Raw genomic sequence first — 18,273 nt, 5'->3', positions numbered from 1 at the left:
TGGGAAAGCGCTATTTTGGGCCAGATTCGATCCGAGTGCGAAGGTGCGTATATACTTGAGTGAACAATTGCAATTACTCCTTGCTCCATGATTAGTCGCATGCGTGCGGTGCTGAGTGTAAACAATGTTTGGTTAGAACAACAGGCATTTGGATTGCCGCTCGGTGTTTCTATAAAAGATAGACTGAAAGGAGTTATCCTAAAACTTTGTTACATTTCGAAAATTTCATTGCTTTTAGCTCAGTTAGGTCGTCATCATATATATATATATATATATATATATATATTGTGAAGTGTATTTCGTAAACCTTATTTCATGATATATGGCCACGAGGTGCATGCTCATTTCATATTTTATGTGATGTAATTAATTCCTTAGTTCAATGACACAATTTCACTTTTAATACTGACACACAAAGTTGTACCAATCACGGGTATTTTAGACGACCTACCACACTTCGCGACAACATTTTATATTGTGTAAATAGATCAGCTTGAACTTTAGAATTTTACTTTAACACGAAGAAAGGACAAGAAAATACTGTGTAGTTCTAAATTAGAAGCTGATCTATATACAGGTATGTACCAACTAGCTCAACTCTTCACTCTTGTACTTAAACATTTTGATTCAGGCAAAATATATTTTACTCGTAAACAAATAGATATTGAGTCGTATGAACACGACGTTGTGTACGTTAATGTAGTATTTCTTCTACTCTTGCGTCAAAATTAAATAACTGAATTTAATATTTTTGGTACCTAAGAACAAAAGTAAATTGCACGGACGATCGAAGAAACTATATAGTTAATCGTTTCACAACGGAAATAATGTATAGTGCCAAAACAACGCGGAAAATATGTTCTCAATTTAGCGGTTCAAACCGGCTCGAACCGGTTTGAACCGTTATTTTTGGCGCCCCGGAACTGAACCGGAATTGAACCGAAAGCCGTAAACCCGAACCGGAACCGAACCAATAAAAATTTCGGTTCGACACCCTGGTTGAAGCACTGTGGAAACTACTCTAGCCTTGACAACGCAACACAAAATAGTTTATGCCGAGCATAGGGTTTAGTCTAGGAGTGCAGAAAATTGAACGACCAGAGACATCAGCATAGAAATGAAACACGTTTACAAATCTCTCTAATGCGAAATTAGAGCGCAGCTTTTGAGGAGGAGGAGGGAAGGGTATGCACCTCCTCCTCCTCCAATTCAGACGTCGCATAACTTGGTGTCGTGTCACCTATGTTTCTCCACTAGATTTAGCGGGCAAATTGATGCCACGTGACCTCAACACCAATTCAACTCCCCCGCTAAATTTAGCGGGGAACTGAATTGGTGTTGAGGTCATGTGGCGTCAATTTTCCCGCTAAGCGCGGTTACACGAAAAGGCGCGCCTAAGAGCTGCGCTCTAAAAATAACCAATTCAAAATGTGCCTCTTACTGTGAAAATTAGGCGACACCAAAACACCGCTTTTCACCACAAAATGAATTGGATTAAACTACGACTAAACTAATTTATTTCCCTCGGGACAGACAGGATTAGAAGAAGGCTTTTTGGTGTGACCCACACAAAGACGACACATCGACAGCTTACTAAAGGGATGAGTGCCTGTGAAACTGAAGACAAGCACCTGGTCCTTAACTTGCTTTTAATAATGAGAAATGATGCAGGCAAACTGTAGTACCTGTATGCATGTACGATAGAGGTGTGTGTGTGCATGTAATAGCCACATCCCAACATTATGTTCAAACAAAATAGAAAAAAAAAAATCACTCCCTTTTTTTATAGTGGTTGCATTAATAAGTACTTTTACAGAGGTTACAAGCAACACAAATGCATGAATCTGCATGTCCAGGTTCCCTATTGTCCCATTTCCCTGCGGCACAACAGTGCATGAAAGCGGGCCTTTGCCCAATGGGGGCAAAGGCCCACTTCAGTGACCAAGAAAACTGGGAAAATCAGAACGTAAACTTTGACCGACACACAAGCAAGGAAACATAGTTCACTGGGAAAGAAATCAACTTACTGGGCGATCCGCAGCTTCATGTCAGCCACCGACAACTGTCCCCGGTAAAAATGTCTGAGGGGGGAAAGAACAAAACAAACGTCAATCTTGCGCTAGAGTCATTTCGGTCATTCCTTCCAACTGCTGCAGGTGGCAGCGAGCATGGGAACGCGATCAATGGTGCTTGTGGGAACCCTCACCCAGTGGGTATGTCCTTGAGGCAGGGATGTGCAACACTGTTCCAGATCTTGAAGTTGTGCGTCGCTTTCCACGCGCTCAGGAAGGCCGTGTTGAACGCCTCTTGATCCTTGCTGTTGCTTCCTTCTGGATGGGGCAGGCACGCCTCGTGAATGAACTCGAAGGAAAGAGGTTCTTGGGAGACCGAAAAAAGCTATCACTGCAAATTCCAACTAAAAATTGACCCACCGCTAGTAGAACAGCCACAGTGAAATATATCACTTGAACAAACTGCTCAGGTAAATAAACTTTCCGTAGCATACCGTGCATCCACCCATTCCACACTAAGCGCCCATTCCCAAATTTGTAAGATCTGAGAAAATACGCACAGTGTATTCATATGTAAAATTGATGACTGGACAAGCGCCTATCCTCCATTTTTCACTGATTATCTCTCAATTTTGAGTGGGCGCTTGCCCGGTATTTTACGGTATGTAAAATTTCCCCTACAAAACCCCATTCAGTTGAGTAAACCTTCACTTAACCTCTTCTTCGAGGTCCCTCAAAGTGTGTTCCAAGTGGTATTTCAGTGCACTGTAAAATTTGGAACAGTCTTGGGAGATGTGTCGTTGAGTTTGTATGAATTTATGAGAGCATGCAATGAACTTTTAACCACCGAGTATGCAAGTTTAATTTCTTTAGCAGACCGATCTCGCCGGCACTCACCTTCGAGTTGTGCTGTCCTCAGCAGGCTGACTAGATAGATTTTAAACTGGGCCCTGAGCCACTCCTCGCCACCTTGCCAGCCTGCAGAGAGAAAACCCCAGAAGTCATCGCCCAACTAAAGTGACAAACACCATTGTTGATACGATGGTCATTGTTATTAAAGGGGCCCTGCAAGAACTTTTTTACTGGTTTTTAATTTGCACTGAACCTGAGCGCACTCAACGTAGAAACCTAGTGAAACTTTTCTTTTCTCGAAATTACCTTTATTTTAAAAGTTATAGGCAAATTAAAATTGCAAGAACAAGCAAAAAATAACCTCCCTCATGACGTCCTTGGTTGCTTGAGAGTGGCCATGAACTAGAGGAGGGGTAGTGAGCTCATCGAGCGCTCACGGCTGCCGCACTCCGTGTCGGCGGCGCGAGATGGCGCCACTAAAGCATGTTCTGGATAGGCTGTATGCAGCGGGCAGCCAGAGCAGCTCTCATTGCATTTGCTGCGCGATTAAATACTAATTCCCCATGACACTTCATTGGCCACAAACGACAGCAAACACGGGGTAAAAATCAGTTCAAAATGGGAGCCACTTGGCGCTGCCATACCGCGAAACGGCCGAACCACAAGACAAAGCTTCTTGCCGAATGCCTTCGAAACGCTCGGAGCCGGTCGGATCCTCCTGTCCATACAACCGCAGCGCCGCCACGTACATCCGGGACCTTTCCGTGTTCGCGCTTGATGCCACTACTCCTTTCTGGTATGCGCCGCCTTTTCCATTGTTTGGTGGCGGGTATGTCGACGGGTCATTTCTTGTTTATGAACTGCATTTTTTTCTTTTCTGATCTAAAATACTGAACAAAAAATACTTTTATAAATAATTGAAACTGTTTGCGCCACTTATATTTTGTATTTCGACTTAAAAGGAGCTTTTAGCGGCTCTGACCGGTAGTAAGCCCAGGACCAAAGACGTCACATTTTGCGCGCTTTCGGTAACGCGGGTCGCCCTCGTCGGTGGAGGAGGTTTTCAAGTCGTCCGGTTAAAATATGACACACTAATATTCAGTTATTCTCTCCGTTCTTGCTGGCTTATCCGAACCCCAAGAGACGTGGAAACCGGAAAAAAGGTAGACGCTTAAATATGATTGCAGGGCCCCTTTAACCGCCAACCAGCAAAATCTAAAAAAAGAAAATTTAACACTGTTTTGAGGCCCAAATTTGCTATATTCAAATAGACAAGCTGTGTAACTGTTAAGACCAGCAGAATCCGCCACTCACACGTGGTGTCCAGAAAGATGTCCTTGCTGTCGTCGAGCACATTCTTGACCAGGTAGTCTGCAAAGCGGAGGTCCTCCATGGTCAGGTACAGCTGCCGGCGCAAGTCGTTGTCCAGGATGTTGATCTTGCATTCGTCCACCTGTCATGGAAGGCGACAGTTGCAGGTTCCCGCTTTTTTGGAAAATCGTCAAGTGGCAACAAGCAACTGGTTCATTGCACGGCAAGGAGTACAGAGAATTTGCTTAAAAAAAAGAACACACTATGCTTAATCAATTTCTTTGAAATTCATTTAGATTTATGACCACACCTGCAATATTTATTTATTGATCATACTCTCAGGGCCCGAATGCATTATAGAGGGGGAGAGCAGGTACAAAATGATGGGAGGAAAAAACAGACAAATTAGCGATACTAAATATGTAACAAATAAACAATCAAACAGATTGTGGATCATTGGAAAAAATTGTTATAATGATAGCATTTCGAAATAAATTAGGGTCAGTGATGGTAGCAATGAAACCGGGGAGGTGGTTTTATTTTGTGCTGTGCAAGGAAGAAATGATGAGTGAAATGCAGTTGTTAGTGAGCTTGGGACTCCAACTTTATACCGATGATCAACAAGGGTCGAAATGTAAAAGGGGAGAGTTATCATTTGATCGTGTAAGATGGGATTATGACAATAAACTTTGTGAAATAAACAAAAATGGGAAATTTTATGGTGCAGAGAGAGATAGTAAAGATAAACTAATTTTCAACGATGTGACACTAGCGGTGCGATGATAGTTCGATAGAATGAAACGGGCTGAGCAATTTCAGATAGACTCTAGTGCCACGATGAGGGTATCGTGACCCCGATCCCAGATAGGGACTGCATATTCCAGCTTTGGTCTGAGGAATGTTTTATAATTTAACCAATTGAAGTGAAACGGGTGCCAATGAGAAGTTACGTTTTATGTAGCCCAACGTGCAGTTAACACGAGAAGTGATATGCTCAATGCAGCGTTTCCATGAAAGGTTAGCAGTTAAGTGAACACCGAGATATTTGTAAGATAATACTTGTTCCAGAGAGTTGCCATCAAGGTAATAACAAGGACCGTCATTAAGTTTACGGGACACTCTCGTGCGTTTACATTTATTAGTGTTTAGATTCATCAGCCACAACTCACACCAAAGAGAGACAGAGTTAATGTCGGATTGAAGTGCAAACGAATCAGAAATATCTTGAATTTCACGGTAAATTTCACAATTATCGGCAAAGAGACAAATAGACAAAGACATATTGATAGGCAAATCATTAATATAAATGAAAAATAGTAAGGGGTCTAACAGTGACCCTGAGGAACGCTAGAACTAACGGACACAAGTAGAGACATGCTATTATTGACTGCAACACATTACGAACGGTTAGTCAGAAAAGATTGGATCCATGCAAGAACATCAGGGTCGACGTTAAGTCTAGCCAGCTTTAGTAGCAAAAGCTTGTGACACACCTTATCGAGTGCTTTAGCAAAGTCTAGAAAAGTGCAGTCTACCTGGGAGCCTTGGCCAACGACAGAATGAATGTCACGGGTTGAAGCTACGAGCCGAGTTTCACATGACAATTATTTACGAAGTACGTGTTGCGCTGTGGTGAAGAAATAATTAGTCTCTAAAAAGCTCACGCAGTGGGAATAAATAATGTGCTCGAGAAGTTTACATGGGATGTTTGTTAATGAGATGGGATGGTGGGGAGAATGTTTATGCTGCGCTCTCCTAGTTTTCTTCAAAAATGCGGGAAGTGCTCTTCTCTTTTCTTAAAATTGAAGGTCAGGGAGCAACAGATAAACTAAACAACTGACTAGCTGGACGTCTGTCCATGTACAGAACGAGCAGGAACTACGCAATGATTTGAACTACAGAGCAAAAGATGGGAGATCTATGCATGCACGAAGCTAAGACATGAGTCAAGTGGCAACGATATTTCAGTTAGCTTAGCGAGGTCAAGGCAGCATTTAGACCCAGTGAATGTACACAGAGCACAGCACTCCGTGACGTTCGCGTGACCAAAAGTACCGAGCCAATCAATGTCAACCGTGTTTGTGCAAAAAAAAAAAAAAAAAAAGTCTGCAAAACAGATTTGCACGGGACCTTTGCACAGCTGGCAAACCACTACACGTATGAATGTGGAGAGCGTGTTGGCTTCTGTTAGGGTTTTCATATCAAGCGGGTGGTATACTGGTCTGTAAAAGGAGAATGCCAATTCTTTTAGCTGCTCTTAAGCAGGCTCCTCCAGATTCGGTCATTTCGGTATGGTTCGACTGCACAAGGCCATTACCATATTGCAGTCGTCGATTTCAGCACGATCGTAAAATAAAGTTTAGGTGCTCTGGCACTCTGGGAATGGCACATGGGAGATGTCTATGACTGGTGCGCTTACCGCATCCCAAAAAGTGGTCCCTCCACTTACACCCGTGACGACGGCGGCACTAGCACTCGCTCATACTTTTTGCCGGGACTTCTACTAGCACCAAACACCAAGATCGTGACACCCGGCGGCATGAAAACTTCGGCTTTCGCAACATCGTTTGTTGCTGCCTCAGGACCACTTTCGATGCAGGGACGGAACGGGAAGCCAGAGACACCGGTCGGAAGTAGTGTTCCAGGCACCATACTCGGGGCGACGTTCGGCAGCTTCGGCGACACATGGACTCACCTCCACGATAACGTCAAAGAGGTGCTTTTTCTGCTTGAAGAGGTCGTTGGTGGCACCGACCACACAGCTCCGGACGCTGATGTCACTCAGCAGGTCGATGATGGGCAGGGACACGTATGGCAGGCACAGGGAACCCTGAAAAAAAAAAAAAAACGACCGCATCTCCACGTGGTGAATGATGTTGACTGGGGCGAAGCTCTGGTGGTGCTGACGATACTGATTTTGTTCATAGGTAGTGCTGATGGTGCTGAGTTTTTTAGGGGCGAAGCTCCTTAGGGTCTAGCCTTGTCTGTCCGGTGTCCGTGCCATCCCATCTGTCTTCTTAAAAAAAATAACAAATGTTTGCACAGTCGACAGGATTCGAACCTGTGCGGGGAGACCCCAATGGATTTCTAGTCCATCGCCTTAACCACTCGGCCACGACTGCCGGACGAGTAGGGGGCTCTGGGATGTGGTAGTAACTCAAGAGCTGGGGTTTCTGTCATGGATGAAACGTTGCATGTAGCCACTCGACGTCTATACAGGAGAGGGCGCTGCGGTCAAATGCGTATATAATCGCGTTAAACTTTCCATGCATTGGCTCAACGTTTATAGACGAGAGGGCGCTGCGGTCAAATGCTCAAATGGGTATATAACTATGTTCCATACCACACATTCTCTTTCTGACATGGATGAAAACGAACGTCATCAGCACCACCAGAGCTTCGCCCCAATCAACATCATTCACCACGTGGAGATGCGGTCATTTTTTTATTGCTCATAGGTAGTGCTGAGTTCCGGGTTGGGCTGGTATGGAATGTATGGTATGGAACGTGGTTAGGTGCCCGACGCAAACTCTCCTGCAGAGCTAGGCACTGCTCCCATAACCGTACAAAATGGGGGTCAATAAACTGCATTCTCCTATTACCGCCACCTTTTTTTAGTGAAACCTTATTTGTAAATGCTCACTCGCAAGATGTGAGGCAATCGGAGGGTTTTGGGAGCCTGGAAGAACAATTGCAACGCTAAAAAACGAAAGCCTCAATCCAACGAAGTTCACAATTTAACAAAATTTTTGGCTCAAAAGATGACTTAGGTAAATCGAGGTTCAACTGCATAGCCATGTTTCGACACGGCAACCGTCACAAGAAAACAATCTATATTATTAAAAAAAAAAAAAAAAGAAGAGGGAAGTTATTTTTCTTTTTACAAAGAAATATAAATTTTGAGTTGTGAGTCAACACCTCTTTAACCCGCATTCCTTTTTTTTTTTTTTTGTCCAGTTTTTCTGAGTGCCGTTCCCCATTACGAAAGTACAAAGCCCGCACTGGGGTTGGAACCACCAAAGGGCATTCCGGCTGTTCTCTCCTCGTCGGTGGCTACGGTCCAAGAGTATGGCCTCACCCACCTTGGTGAAGACGGGGAGGGGCAGGCCGCACTCCTCGTTGGTCAGGGCCAGCACCTTGGGGATGCTCCGCAGCAGGAGGTCTTCCTGCTCCCGGTTGGCCGCCGTCCCGTTGCCCTCCCCCAGGTGGAGCGTCACAAGCCCCGCATCCCCGTCCTCGGGGGTCGTCGCGCCGTCCAGCTCAGAGAAGGGTTCCCGCTCTTCGGGGCCCGGTCCCCCGACGGCCGTCGTCGCAACGCCGCCGACACCGATTCCAGCCAGAGGGGAGTCCTGCGCGCCAAGTGCCACTGCGGGATTACGCTCCCGATCGTGGAGGTCAGAAACTTCTGGAGGCGATGTGAGGCCACCAGAGGTGCAGCCAGAAGTGTGGAAAAACACGCGCCCGATGATGACCAAAACCGAGAGGGTGACCCAAACAGCTGTTGGCTCCGAGTCAGCTCTCCTTTATGTCCAACAGCATCTCTTGGTTTTGGCCATCCTTGGGTGCATGTTCCTCCACACTTCTGGCTTCTCCTCTTGTGGCCTCAAGTCGCCTCCGAAAGCTTCCTACCTCCATGCTTATGACACATAGGTCCTGCGCGTCAAAGACTGCAGTGGGATGATGCTTCAAAGAACACCCTATGGAGTTTGGGGGGGGGGGGGTGTAGGTACTTGATGCCGCATTGGCCCTTTGAAGAGACAGCGTCATCATGGTCACTGACGGGACGTAAACGGCGGAGGGCTCTTCGATTGTCCCGTCTCCGGTGCAAGTTTCCCACCTTCGATAAACGCTAGCTCACGTACCCGCATTTGCTTACGACCGAGTTCTCGCAATCTCTTACGATGAGATGACACTCTGGCATGCCCGGCGACACCTTTGAGGTGGTCCTAGAAATGCATTTTGCTAGAGCGAAGGTTTTGTGGTCCATTTGCAAGAACCAATGTACCATCTAAGAAATGATCGTTTATAACTAAGGTTCCGCGTTTTTGTTATAATGAAAAACACCGAAAATTAACCCCCGAGGCAGTTTTATTTCAAATAAGTAAAACCGAAAAAAAAAAAAAAAAGATTTAAGCTAAAACTGTTCTTAAAAAAAAAAAAAAAACATATATATATCTCGTCGCAACTGATCTTAAGACATTGTAAGATGCTCGGCAGTAAGCGGTCACAAGCGTGTGAACCAGCCCTAACGCTTCGGCATCTCATGACCCCCCCCCCACAAGCATGCACGCGCAGCCAAAGCCTGGGTGGCAGGAAACGAGCATGCGCCGGCGGTGGAGCGTTCTAAAGAAATGCCCCACCATTCCCGTCACGTCGGCGACTGCAAATGCGATGACGCGGACCTCCGCGATACACAGCGTTGCCTTTCCGTGGTGCCACAATTCACCCGAGCCGGCAAAGATTATTATTAAATGCGTCGGCATTTATTGCCCCGGTGCGTGCAGTCGTTTTTCGTTGGGACGGTCGTGGTTTGGTTTGGACCGGTCTAGATCGGTTTTGTGAAGACGCCACATGGTGCACGGCTCCTGCCGTGCTCTTTCTCTTCGTTCGTTTGCCCGTTATGTCCCTTTTCCCTCCTATGAGAAGTAAGGAGTTTTCTGGCACGTTTCCAGTGACATGTCGCGGGAGCGGAAGAAAGCTGCAGCTGCTGCATTTGTAGCCGCCAACGCCCGGGAGAACGGACCATTGCAAGGTTGGAATTCCCATCCTTCGCCAAGTCGGAACACACGTGCTAAACGCCAACGCGTTTCGTCGAGGGTCGGCTTAGCGACGGTGGCGATTTCGGCATAGTGATTATGACCACAAATCGGTTTCGTAACGGGCTGCGGCGTAGTTTAGCCCAGAGGGGTGTGGCGAACTGGAGCATTTCAATTAGTAAAAACATTAAAAGATGAGGTCAACTGACTAAACAACATCACGAAGAAGAAAATATTTTTCGTTATGGGCAAAGCCTAGTTTACACGGAACCATTAACTGACACGGTGGACCGCTGTGGTGTTCACTTTGGCAAAATGAAGAGGAGAAAATGTGAGCCAATTTTGTTTTCCTTTTGCATCCGCCCAATTTTCTGTCGTAATAGACGGACCAATGCTCTTTGATGATTTTGAGAAAACTAAGGCTTAGCTGGATGTGCATCCATAGGAAAAAAAAACAGAATTTTCTTTTTTGTTTTAACACGGATAAACTCGCATTTTTCATACCTTCAAATTACAAAGCACCTATGGGCATTTCCATAGCAGATTGTAATGTGATACATTAAGAAACCGATTTATGTGGTCCGTTCGAATAGCCAACATGTCATCGGGTTCACACAGTAGATTGCTTGCTTCCTCTTTTGTGGGAAAGTCACGCTCAAGTCTGCATTTTGATTCAAAGTATCACAAAGTGACTATGATGACAACAAAAAAGATGATGCTAATAATCAAACTAAAATACACAAAAAAGCACTTGGATGACAGTCCCATACCGGGAAGGAAAAGTATGCGTTACAGAATGAATCATCGGGTTCTAATAGCCAAGCCCCTTCATAATCTAAATGGCAATGCGTCTATTTGATGCAATCTGTCTCGTTGTGCTCGTTGTAAATTGCAATATTTATGGCACTCTCAGAGGATATATTCTATTGATCCTATACAGTAGGCTCGCGATAATTCAAGCTCAGATCTTTCATACTTTTGGTTAATTCCAACAAATTTGAAAATTTTTGTTGTCCCACTATATTTGCAATGTATTTATAAGCCTCTTAATTCAAACGGCGTTTTCAACTAATTCATACGTTTTGTTCTCGCTGCCCCATTGAGCGTGCTTCTTACTGAGCACCCGTGCACTGCAGAGAAGGAACACCCTCAGAGCTCGCTTTCCTGGTTGTTGCTCGGTGAGAAGTGCACCCAAGGGGGCTAATAGTCCACAATAGACAGCTTTTTTGCTGGATGAAAAAATCTTAATTTTGTTTAAATGTGTTACGTGCTGTCTAAACAGTCTACAATTGACAACATTTTTGAGGGATAAATAAACTTATCTCATACATTTCACCAATGTTTCACGTGTAGCATACCTGCTTACGATTAGCAGGACTGCATAAAGAAAGTCATAAAATATCTGCTTTGTATGTGTAGCCATCCACATTACAAATCATACCTTCATCTCGCATCATATTTAGACGAATTTCTAATAGTTCAAACAAAATTTATGGCTTTCTGGAGTTTGAGTCAATGATATTCTATTGTTGAATCACAGTTCATGCAGTCCCATACCTTGGAAGCCAAGCTGTAGATGGCCGAAGGCAGCTTGCTCCAGATGGAGCCCACATTGCCGAAGGTTGTAGGGGTTCCCTTGTTCGAAGAGGGAGAGATGGGTGACCTGGCCACGTCCGAGTCCTCACGCTCCACAAATTCCAGCTTAGACCTGGAAACGTAACAGACGTGTTGAAAGTGAGCATTAGGAACAAAACCGCTCCAACCTGCCTTCCAAGTTGTCTCAAGAACAAACTAAGCACTCCTCCTTGTCGAGCTGGGCGCAGTAAAGTGAGAGTGACCTAGACTCGAAAGTATCCTTGCACAAAACATTGAACGTTATTGCTGAAAATTACTGCCACACCATACCAGTAGTGACTGCAAAAAAAGGAGCAGTCCTGTATGAATCCACACTGTAGTCAGAGCGACAGCTGTCGCACCTTATCAAGCCCTAATGTATCCTTATGCGGAGGAGCTATCGTCAAGGTCTGCTCGGAGAGTGACACACTCATCTATCACTATAAAACTCTCTATCATAGGGCACCTTTATTATCTATCTAAATAGATGATGTCATTTGACACCGTTATGTCATGCGACACCATAATATTATGACACATTATTTTTCCAGCCAAGGAAAAATCAGTTGCGTTCCAACTGTATTAGGGAATTTTTATTTATTTACTGATAGTACTGTCTCCTTCAGGAGAACTGTTTGAAGAGGAGCACATTGTGTAATTACATATTAATACATTCCTAATCGTTTTAAATTGTTTTAACTGGGATCAGTTGAATTAAACTGATTCCAGTTGTATCCAACTGGAAATGAAACTTGATCCAGCTGAATACACCTGGGACCAATACAGTAAAACCTCATTAATTCAACCCCCGCTAATTCGGAAATTCGGATAATTTGAACTGCCAATCCGGTCCCGTCAAACGTATGTATTAGTCAATGGCAGCAAACGCTCATTAATTCGGAGGGAACGCGGCGCACTATGGTTAATTCGGATGAATTCGGCAGGTGGCGCTAGCTACCGTCTGTTCCAAAGGGTATGACCGAAATCCATCCGAAGTGCACACGTGGTTTTTCCGGTTTCCCCATGGTTCTTCGCTCTTTCGGTTCTCCGTGTTTCGCACCAGTTTTGCTCTGGATCGCCGTGCTTCAACGCGTTACTCTCCTGGCACGGAAACGGCAGAAGCATTGCTGCAACAAAAAAAGGGTAGCACAGTGACCGACGACCGGAATGGCAAAATCGCGACACGCGGGGCTATTGTTCCCGAGCGTGCCAATAGCGAGAGTGACAGTCACGTTTTATGCCTCAACGCGGGGATCCTAAAGCCCGCCATTTTAACAACTATCCTATCCCTCAATTTTTCGCCGGCCACCCCCGCATTGAAAAATGCAACGTGACTGGCACTCTCGCTATCGGCACTTGGGAAAAATAGTGCCGGGTGTTGCGATTTCGCCGCTCCGATTACTGGTCACTTGTGCTACTCGTTTTCCGTTGCAGCTGTACTAGGCTAAGAATTTAGCGACGAAAGTGGAAATACTGAGGGCCTTGGAGGGCGGCGTCTCTCGACAAGTGATGGAAAGTTGCGACGTCAAGAGAAGCACTTTGGCCACGTACGTAAAAATTGTGGCCAATATCCTACGGGCTTTCGAGAGCGAGAAGTTCAACGCGAAAAGAAAGCGGCCTTGGAAGGTGGTGCACCCGAAACTAGAAGAGGCCTTGCTGTGCTACATTGTCAGCGCACGGGACGCGTAGCTCCGACAGTGCGAGTGCGGTAGAGCACTCGACCGCGCTAAGGAAAGTTGCCGTCTCCGCCCAAGTGTCGTCCAGAAAGCAGGCGGTAATAACAGATTTCTTCTCAAAATAAAGGTATGTCACAGGGAAACATTTTCGCGCAGCTTTCTTTGTACTTTCAATATTTGACTTTCGAATAATTCGGACATTTTTGTCGGTCCCATGAGATCCGAATTAACCAGGTTTTACTGTACCATAATCCATCCCCAGCTGAACCGACTTTCCCTTGGGTGGCAAAACAATACTGCCCAAGGAATGCTTCCGCAAAGATTCCTGTGCTCTCACAAAGTTTATCAAACGGTCGTGCAAACCACATCCCCTGCATTTCTATCGTATCCTCCTCTCTCTATCCTAGGCTACCAAGTCGAAAAGATTGGAGCCCGGAGCATACCCAAAGAAAAATCAGGAAACCATCCTCTGTACCCTCTTGAACTATGTCCACTACACGGGCGTTGAGGCCCACATCAACCCTCCAAGGCCGTCTTCCAGGCCTCGTTGCCACCGAAGACTTCCCCACTCCTCCCCCTTTCTGGTCTTCCAATAAACATCAATCAATCTATCAATCCCTCTCTCACCTCATCTCTGCTTTTTCCTTGGGGTCCGAGTCGAGGAGCTCCTCAATTTCGCTGACCAACTTGTCCTCCTGCTCGAAGACAGCATCATCTGCAGAGGTTCGGTTGAGGTGTGCCATGTCGGCGAGCCCTGCCGGGAGGATCTTGCTGAAGATCTCTTTCCCGACCGAACCAAGCGACAGGCGAACCGATTCTGCAGCAGGCTTCTCCGCAGGCTTCTCCGCTTTTTCTTCAGAGCTGGCCTTGTGGCTAAAAGGCATTGTGTCTTCCGAGGGGGCCTCGACGGACTCTGCTCGCTTGGCCAGGCTTTTGGTCTCGGAGTTGCGGATGGTTCGGGAGAGGAGGCTCAGGTCCTCTGTAGAGCGCTGCTCTTTGGAGGGGACCAGCGGCGACGCGGGTTCTCCCGTGGAATCCTCCTGCCTGGGAAACGAGAATATATCATTCTGTTACAATAGACCCTTTTCAGAAGTTGTAGCCACCAAGTGGCAGTCTCAAAAACTCCAATATTTTTGTACTACTAACGGCAGTAATTACAGAAAACGACCGCCTAGCTTGAAGCAGACTTCGTGAATTGAAGGCGACGTACAAGAACCATTGTTGGAATCGATTCCCTGCTTATTGTTCTATGCTTTCACAGACATTTGCTTTTTCTGTTGTGAAGAAGCTCCGTGATGTCGCATTTGATTGTTGGGTTTGGCTGTGGAGAGGGTAGGTAGACTGACTCTTAAAAAGGGCCTATTTTGTAATCAAAGTTTACACCCTGTGAATTATTGTTAGATTGCAGCAGCTCTCGTCAAAACTAAAGAATTCCACTCAGGCCTACCCCAAAAAGACGTTTGTGCAAACATTTCCCACCAAGCAAATGCAGCATCCCGTCCTAAAATTGCACCGAAAAGTCTGGGATGCTGCAAAGCACTGTTCTCTCACAGTGATTCCCACTAAAGTTCCTGCTCTACAGTGGCCATCTAGAAAAGATGGGCGTCTTTGTGGACCTTTCCTGCATGAGGAAACACAAAGCCTCATTATGAACACATCTGAGTTGACCGTAGCAGAGACTGCAGAGTATTCTTCTTCCTTTCCGGCATCCTTCGATTGCCCATGCAATGCAGCGGTCATCTCGAAAGGGTAGTTTATAAGGAGATGTAAAAATAGTAATAATATGAAAATCCACCACGGTACCAATGCTAGCCAGAAGTATGTACATCATAAATTTGAGCATTTAGGAATGAGGAAACTTCTGTGATTAAAAACTCCATGTAAACAATTTCTATTTTGTGGTGATATCATATTCGAAAATTAAAAGGAAGTCGGAAAACTAATGTCCTAATATATTGCCAATGCGTGGGATTCCCAGACTGGGTCAAGCCCAACATTCAAAGTTTGTTCTCACAAAAAATATTCCAAAATGTGGCAGCTTGTTAGGTTTGCCAAATATGAAAGCCTCCATACACACCCTTCTTCGCACCAGTTGGGCATCCCTCCCTTTAGACTACCCCTAACAAGACACAACATAAACTGCATTTAACGTACGAAATATAGAGATCCAGGAAATAACATTGCATTTTTCCCTAGAATACGTAGCAGTTGAAATCTGCGCCAGATCAATTTGCCCCTTTCCACTGGCTTCCATTTTTTCGTTTACAGTGCAATCCACTTATAAAGATACCACATATAATGATGCACTGCTTATAACGATCAATTTCTAGAGTTTCTAGACTAGAAGCCTTCAGTTTCTAGTCTAGATGCAACGATAATCAGTTATAATGATTTATTTTCTGGCTTTCTCATTATCATTACAAGTGGATTGCACTATATAGCAAATTTTTTGGTGTATAAGTCGTGGCTTGTTTCCAAAAGTTTTGCTGGCGCACCCTGTAGACGTTTTTCATTTCCTTTCATTCTCAGCCAAGTGGGCTCCATATCTGGTAAGCGGGACGAAAAAATAACAAGACCTTTCAACCTGGAACATGTGGGAAAAAAAATTACCGGAGGACACTTAAGCTTCGCCTTTAAGAGTGGAACGCGATAGCTAGACATATAAACTTCTAATATTAAAAAATTCGAACACCAACCAAGCCCTTGTGTAGGGACCCAACGTTTCAAGGCCAATTCGGCCTCTTCTTCAGGGGCGACTACGGCTATGGCCGTTGAGGAGCAGTGTCCTTTTCTTTTTTTTCTACGGCGTGTGTCTGGTCTTCTTCTTCTACGGCTCTGCCTTTTTCAATAATGTGAAAGAGGGTATCCAACTAGCGCACAAACCTGTGTCTACCCTTGGACGACTCATGCCACGCCCGAAAGATCGCCCTGGTAAAGAAAGGGCCCAAGGCGTTGTATATAAGATTCCGTGCGGGGTTTGCGCGGCCTCATACATCGGCGAAACGAAGAACTTTAGAGAGAGAATCCGTCAACATAAAAACGACGTGCGCAAGTTCGATCACGAGCGTAGCGCGGTTGCTGAGCACTGCGACGTCAAGGACCATCGCATTGAGTTCGACAACGCATGCATCGTTGACGTTGAGACAAATCCTCGAAAAAGACTGTTCCTAGAATCATGGCACATTCAAACAACGCCACAGAACATCAACAGATCTCTAGGGGCTTTACCATCCGCCTATGTGAATGGGCTTCGTCACATTATTGAAAAAGGCAGAGCCGTAGAAGAAGAAGACCAGACACACGCCGTAGAAGAAAAAGAAAAGGACACCGCTCCTCAACGGCCATAGCCGTAGTCGCCCCTGAAGAAGAGGCCGAATTGGCCTTGAAACGTTGGGTCCCTACACAAGGGCTTGGTTGGTGTTCGAATTTTTTAATATTAATTACTCCCAACCAGACAGATCTCTGTCAAATGTTTACCTTTAAATATAAACTTCTGCATGTTCCCAAGCCATGCAAGCATGTCAGCGTGGCCTGGTAGGTAGTGCATCTAGCTCGTACCCGAGGGGTCGAGGGTTCAAATCCTGCTTTAGCTTAAAATTTGCCAAATTTTTCTTTAAGGCAAATAAATGACTTTTTAAGGCGAAATTATTTGAGACATGCAGCGACCTTTAATTCACATTACGTGTCATGTTTTAATCACTTTCATTCCATGCGTGATGTCACATTTCACGTGAGCGTTGTGGGTTGTTTGAAATTCCAGCACGAGGTCATGTGGCTGCGGCGTCACGACCCTTTCAACCAATCAGAATTTTCTTGTCCTGCCGACACCAACGCCGGATTTTCTTCGACACGAGGTGCTAAATGCAATCACGTTAATATAGGTGAGACAAATTAAGAATAATGTGACAATCATGCATTTTTACGAACACCTTCCAGCGGCATGGAGAGATCAAAACAATGTTTTAACGCATACCGGAAGTGACGACATTCAAGATGGCCGCGCCTTTGTGGAAAAGGGGTACACAGCGGTGCGACGTATATGCATATTTTTTGTTAGTATGGATTTTAACTGTGCAAATGTGCCGCAGGAGTTCGACTTCTTGTTCAATTCATTAGTGAGAACATTGAAACTGGCTCCTTCTTAAGCCTATATTATGATCAGAATGTAGACATGCAGGCTCATCAGCGCACTTTTGCTATGCCGACCGTAAAAACATATATAAGGCGACTTACATACAAATTTGTTTTGTGAAAATGGCCGTTTATTGCGACTTATTCATTGATATGACCTATAGACCATAGAACGGGGTAAACACGTCCGAGGAGGCATGCAGATTTTCTGCGCTTCAGACCGAAAATTTGGCCAAACGGTCTCACCTGCCCTTCTCGGTGGTGACGGCATCCAGGCTCTGCTTGAGCTCGCTCGGGGAGTGTCCGGGAGCCAGGTGCACCTCCAGAAAGTCGTGCTCTTCGGGCCTCAGCTCAGAGGTGAGTTGCCGAAGACCCACCGTGGACGCCGACTCTTCCAGGCCGCTCTCCATCATGCCTGCCGAGAAACGACGACAAATGGCAGCGAGGAAACGCAGGGCAAACGACACTGAGCGTTCAAAACACTAAGGTCAGGGGGCTGGCACCCTCTACAATATTTACAGCGGCAAGGAGCAGAAGTTCTGAAATTTAAATAACAATTCGAATATCAGACTACTCTACTTAACTTTCGAATAAGGCTCAGTTCTAGAAAACAAAAAATATTTTCAACGCTCCCAAGGCTAGCCAAGTTAAATGCACTTCCCCTGCTGCACGAGTGCACTGCAGGGAAGCGACATTCGCAGCAGCAGTGCCACGGGTGCGGCTTTTCCACAGCGCGGTGGTGCGTTAAAGGGTAACTGCAAAGAAAAAAAAGTTTTTTTTTAAACAGCCTAATTGGGACAAGCATGTCACAAAACAAATGTTCCGCGAAAAAAAATATTTTTTTTATCAATATTTACGCCACAGGACGTAATTTAGTAGAGTCAGAATTTCTCCACATTTGAAACTCCCGCTCTTTCGACC

General features: G+C 45.4%; 1 protein-coding gene across 1 annotated transcript in view; it reads right to left on the bottom strand.

Annotated features, from left to right (window-relative positions):
• Nucleotides 1-18,273, bottom strand: part of LOC8034134 (late secretory pathway protein AVL9 homolog) — a 31,474-nt gene that overhangs the window by 6,129 nt on the left and 7,072 nt on the right. Inside the window, exons 7-15 of the mRNA XM_029984260.4 lie at nt 17,599-17,767; nt 13,849-14,265; nt 11,489-11,639; nt 8,258-8,524; nt 6,871-7,005; nt 4,179-4,317; nt 2,910-2,990; nt 2,207-2,330; nt 2,028-2,081 (exon numbers count right to left, since the gene is read on the bottom strand). Coding sequence (XP_029840120.3) covers nt 2,028-2,081; nt 2,207-2,330; nt 2,910-2,990; nt 4,179-4,317; nt 6,871-7,005; nt 8,258-8,524; nt 11,489-11,639; nt 13,849-14,265; nt 17,599-17,767 — 1,537 coding nt within the window. The remainder of the gene's footprint in view (nt 1-2,027; nt 2,082-2,206; nt 2,331-2,909; nt 2,991-4,178; nt 4,318-6,870; nt 7,006-8,257; nt 8,525-11,488; nt 11,640-13,848; nt 14,266-17,598; nt 17,768-18,273) is intronic.

Source organism: Ixodes scapularis, unplaced genomic scaffold, assembly GCF_016920785.2.
Source record: "Ixodes scapularis isolate PalLabHiFi unplaced genomic scaffold, ASM1692078v2 PGA_scaffold5__190_contigs__length_132052651, whole genome shotgun sequence".
NCBI lineage: Eukaryota > Metazoa > Arthropoda > Arachnida > Ixodida > Ixodidae > Ixodes > Ixodes scapularis.
This window is presented reverse-complemented; position numbering and strand designations above follow the sequence as displayed.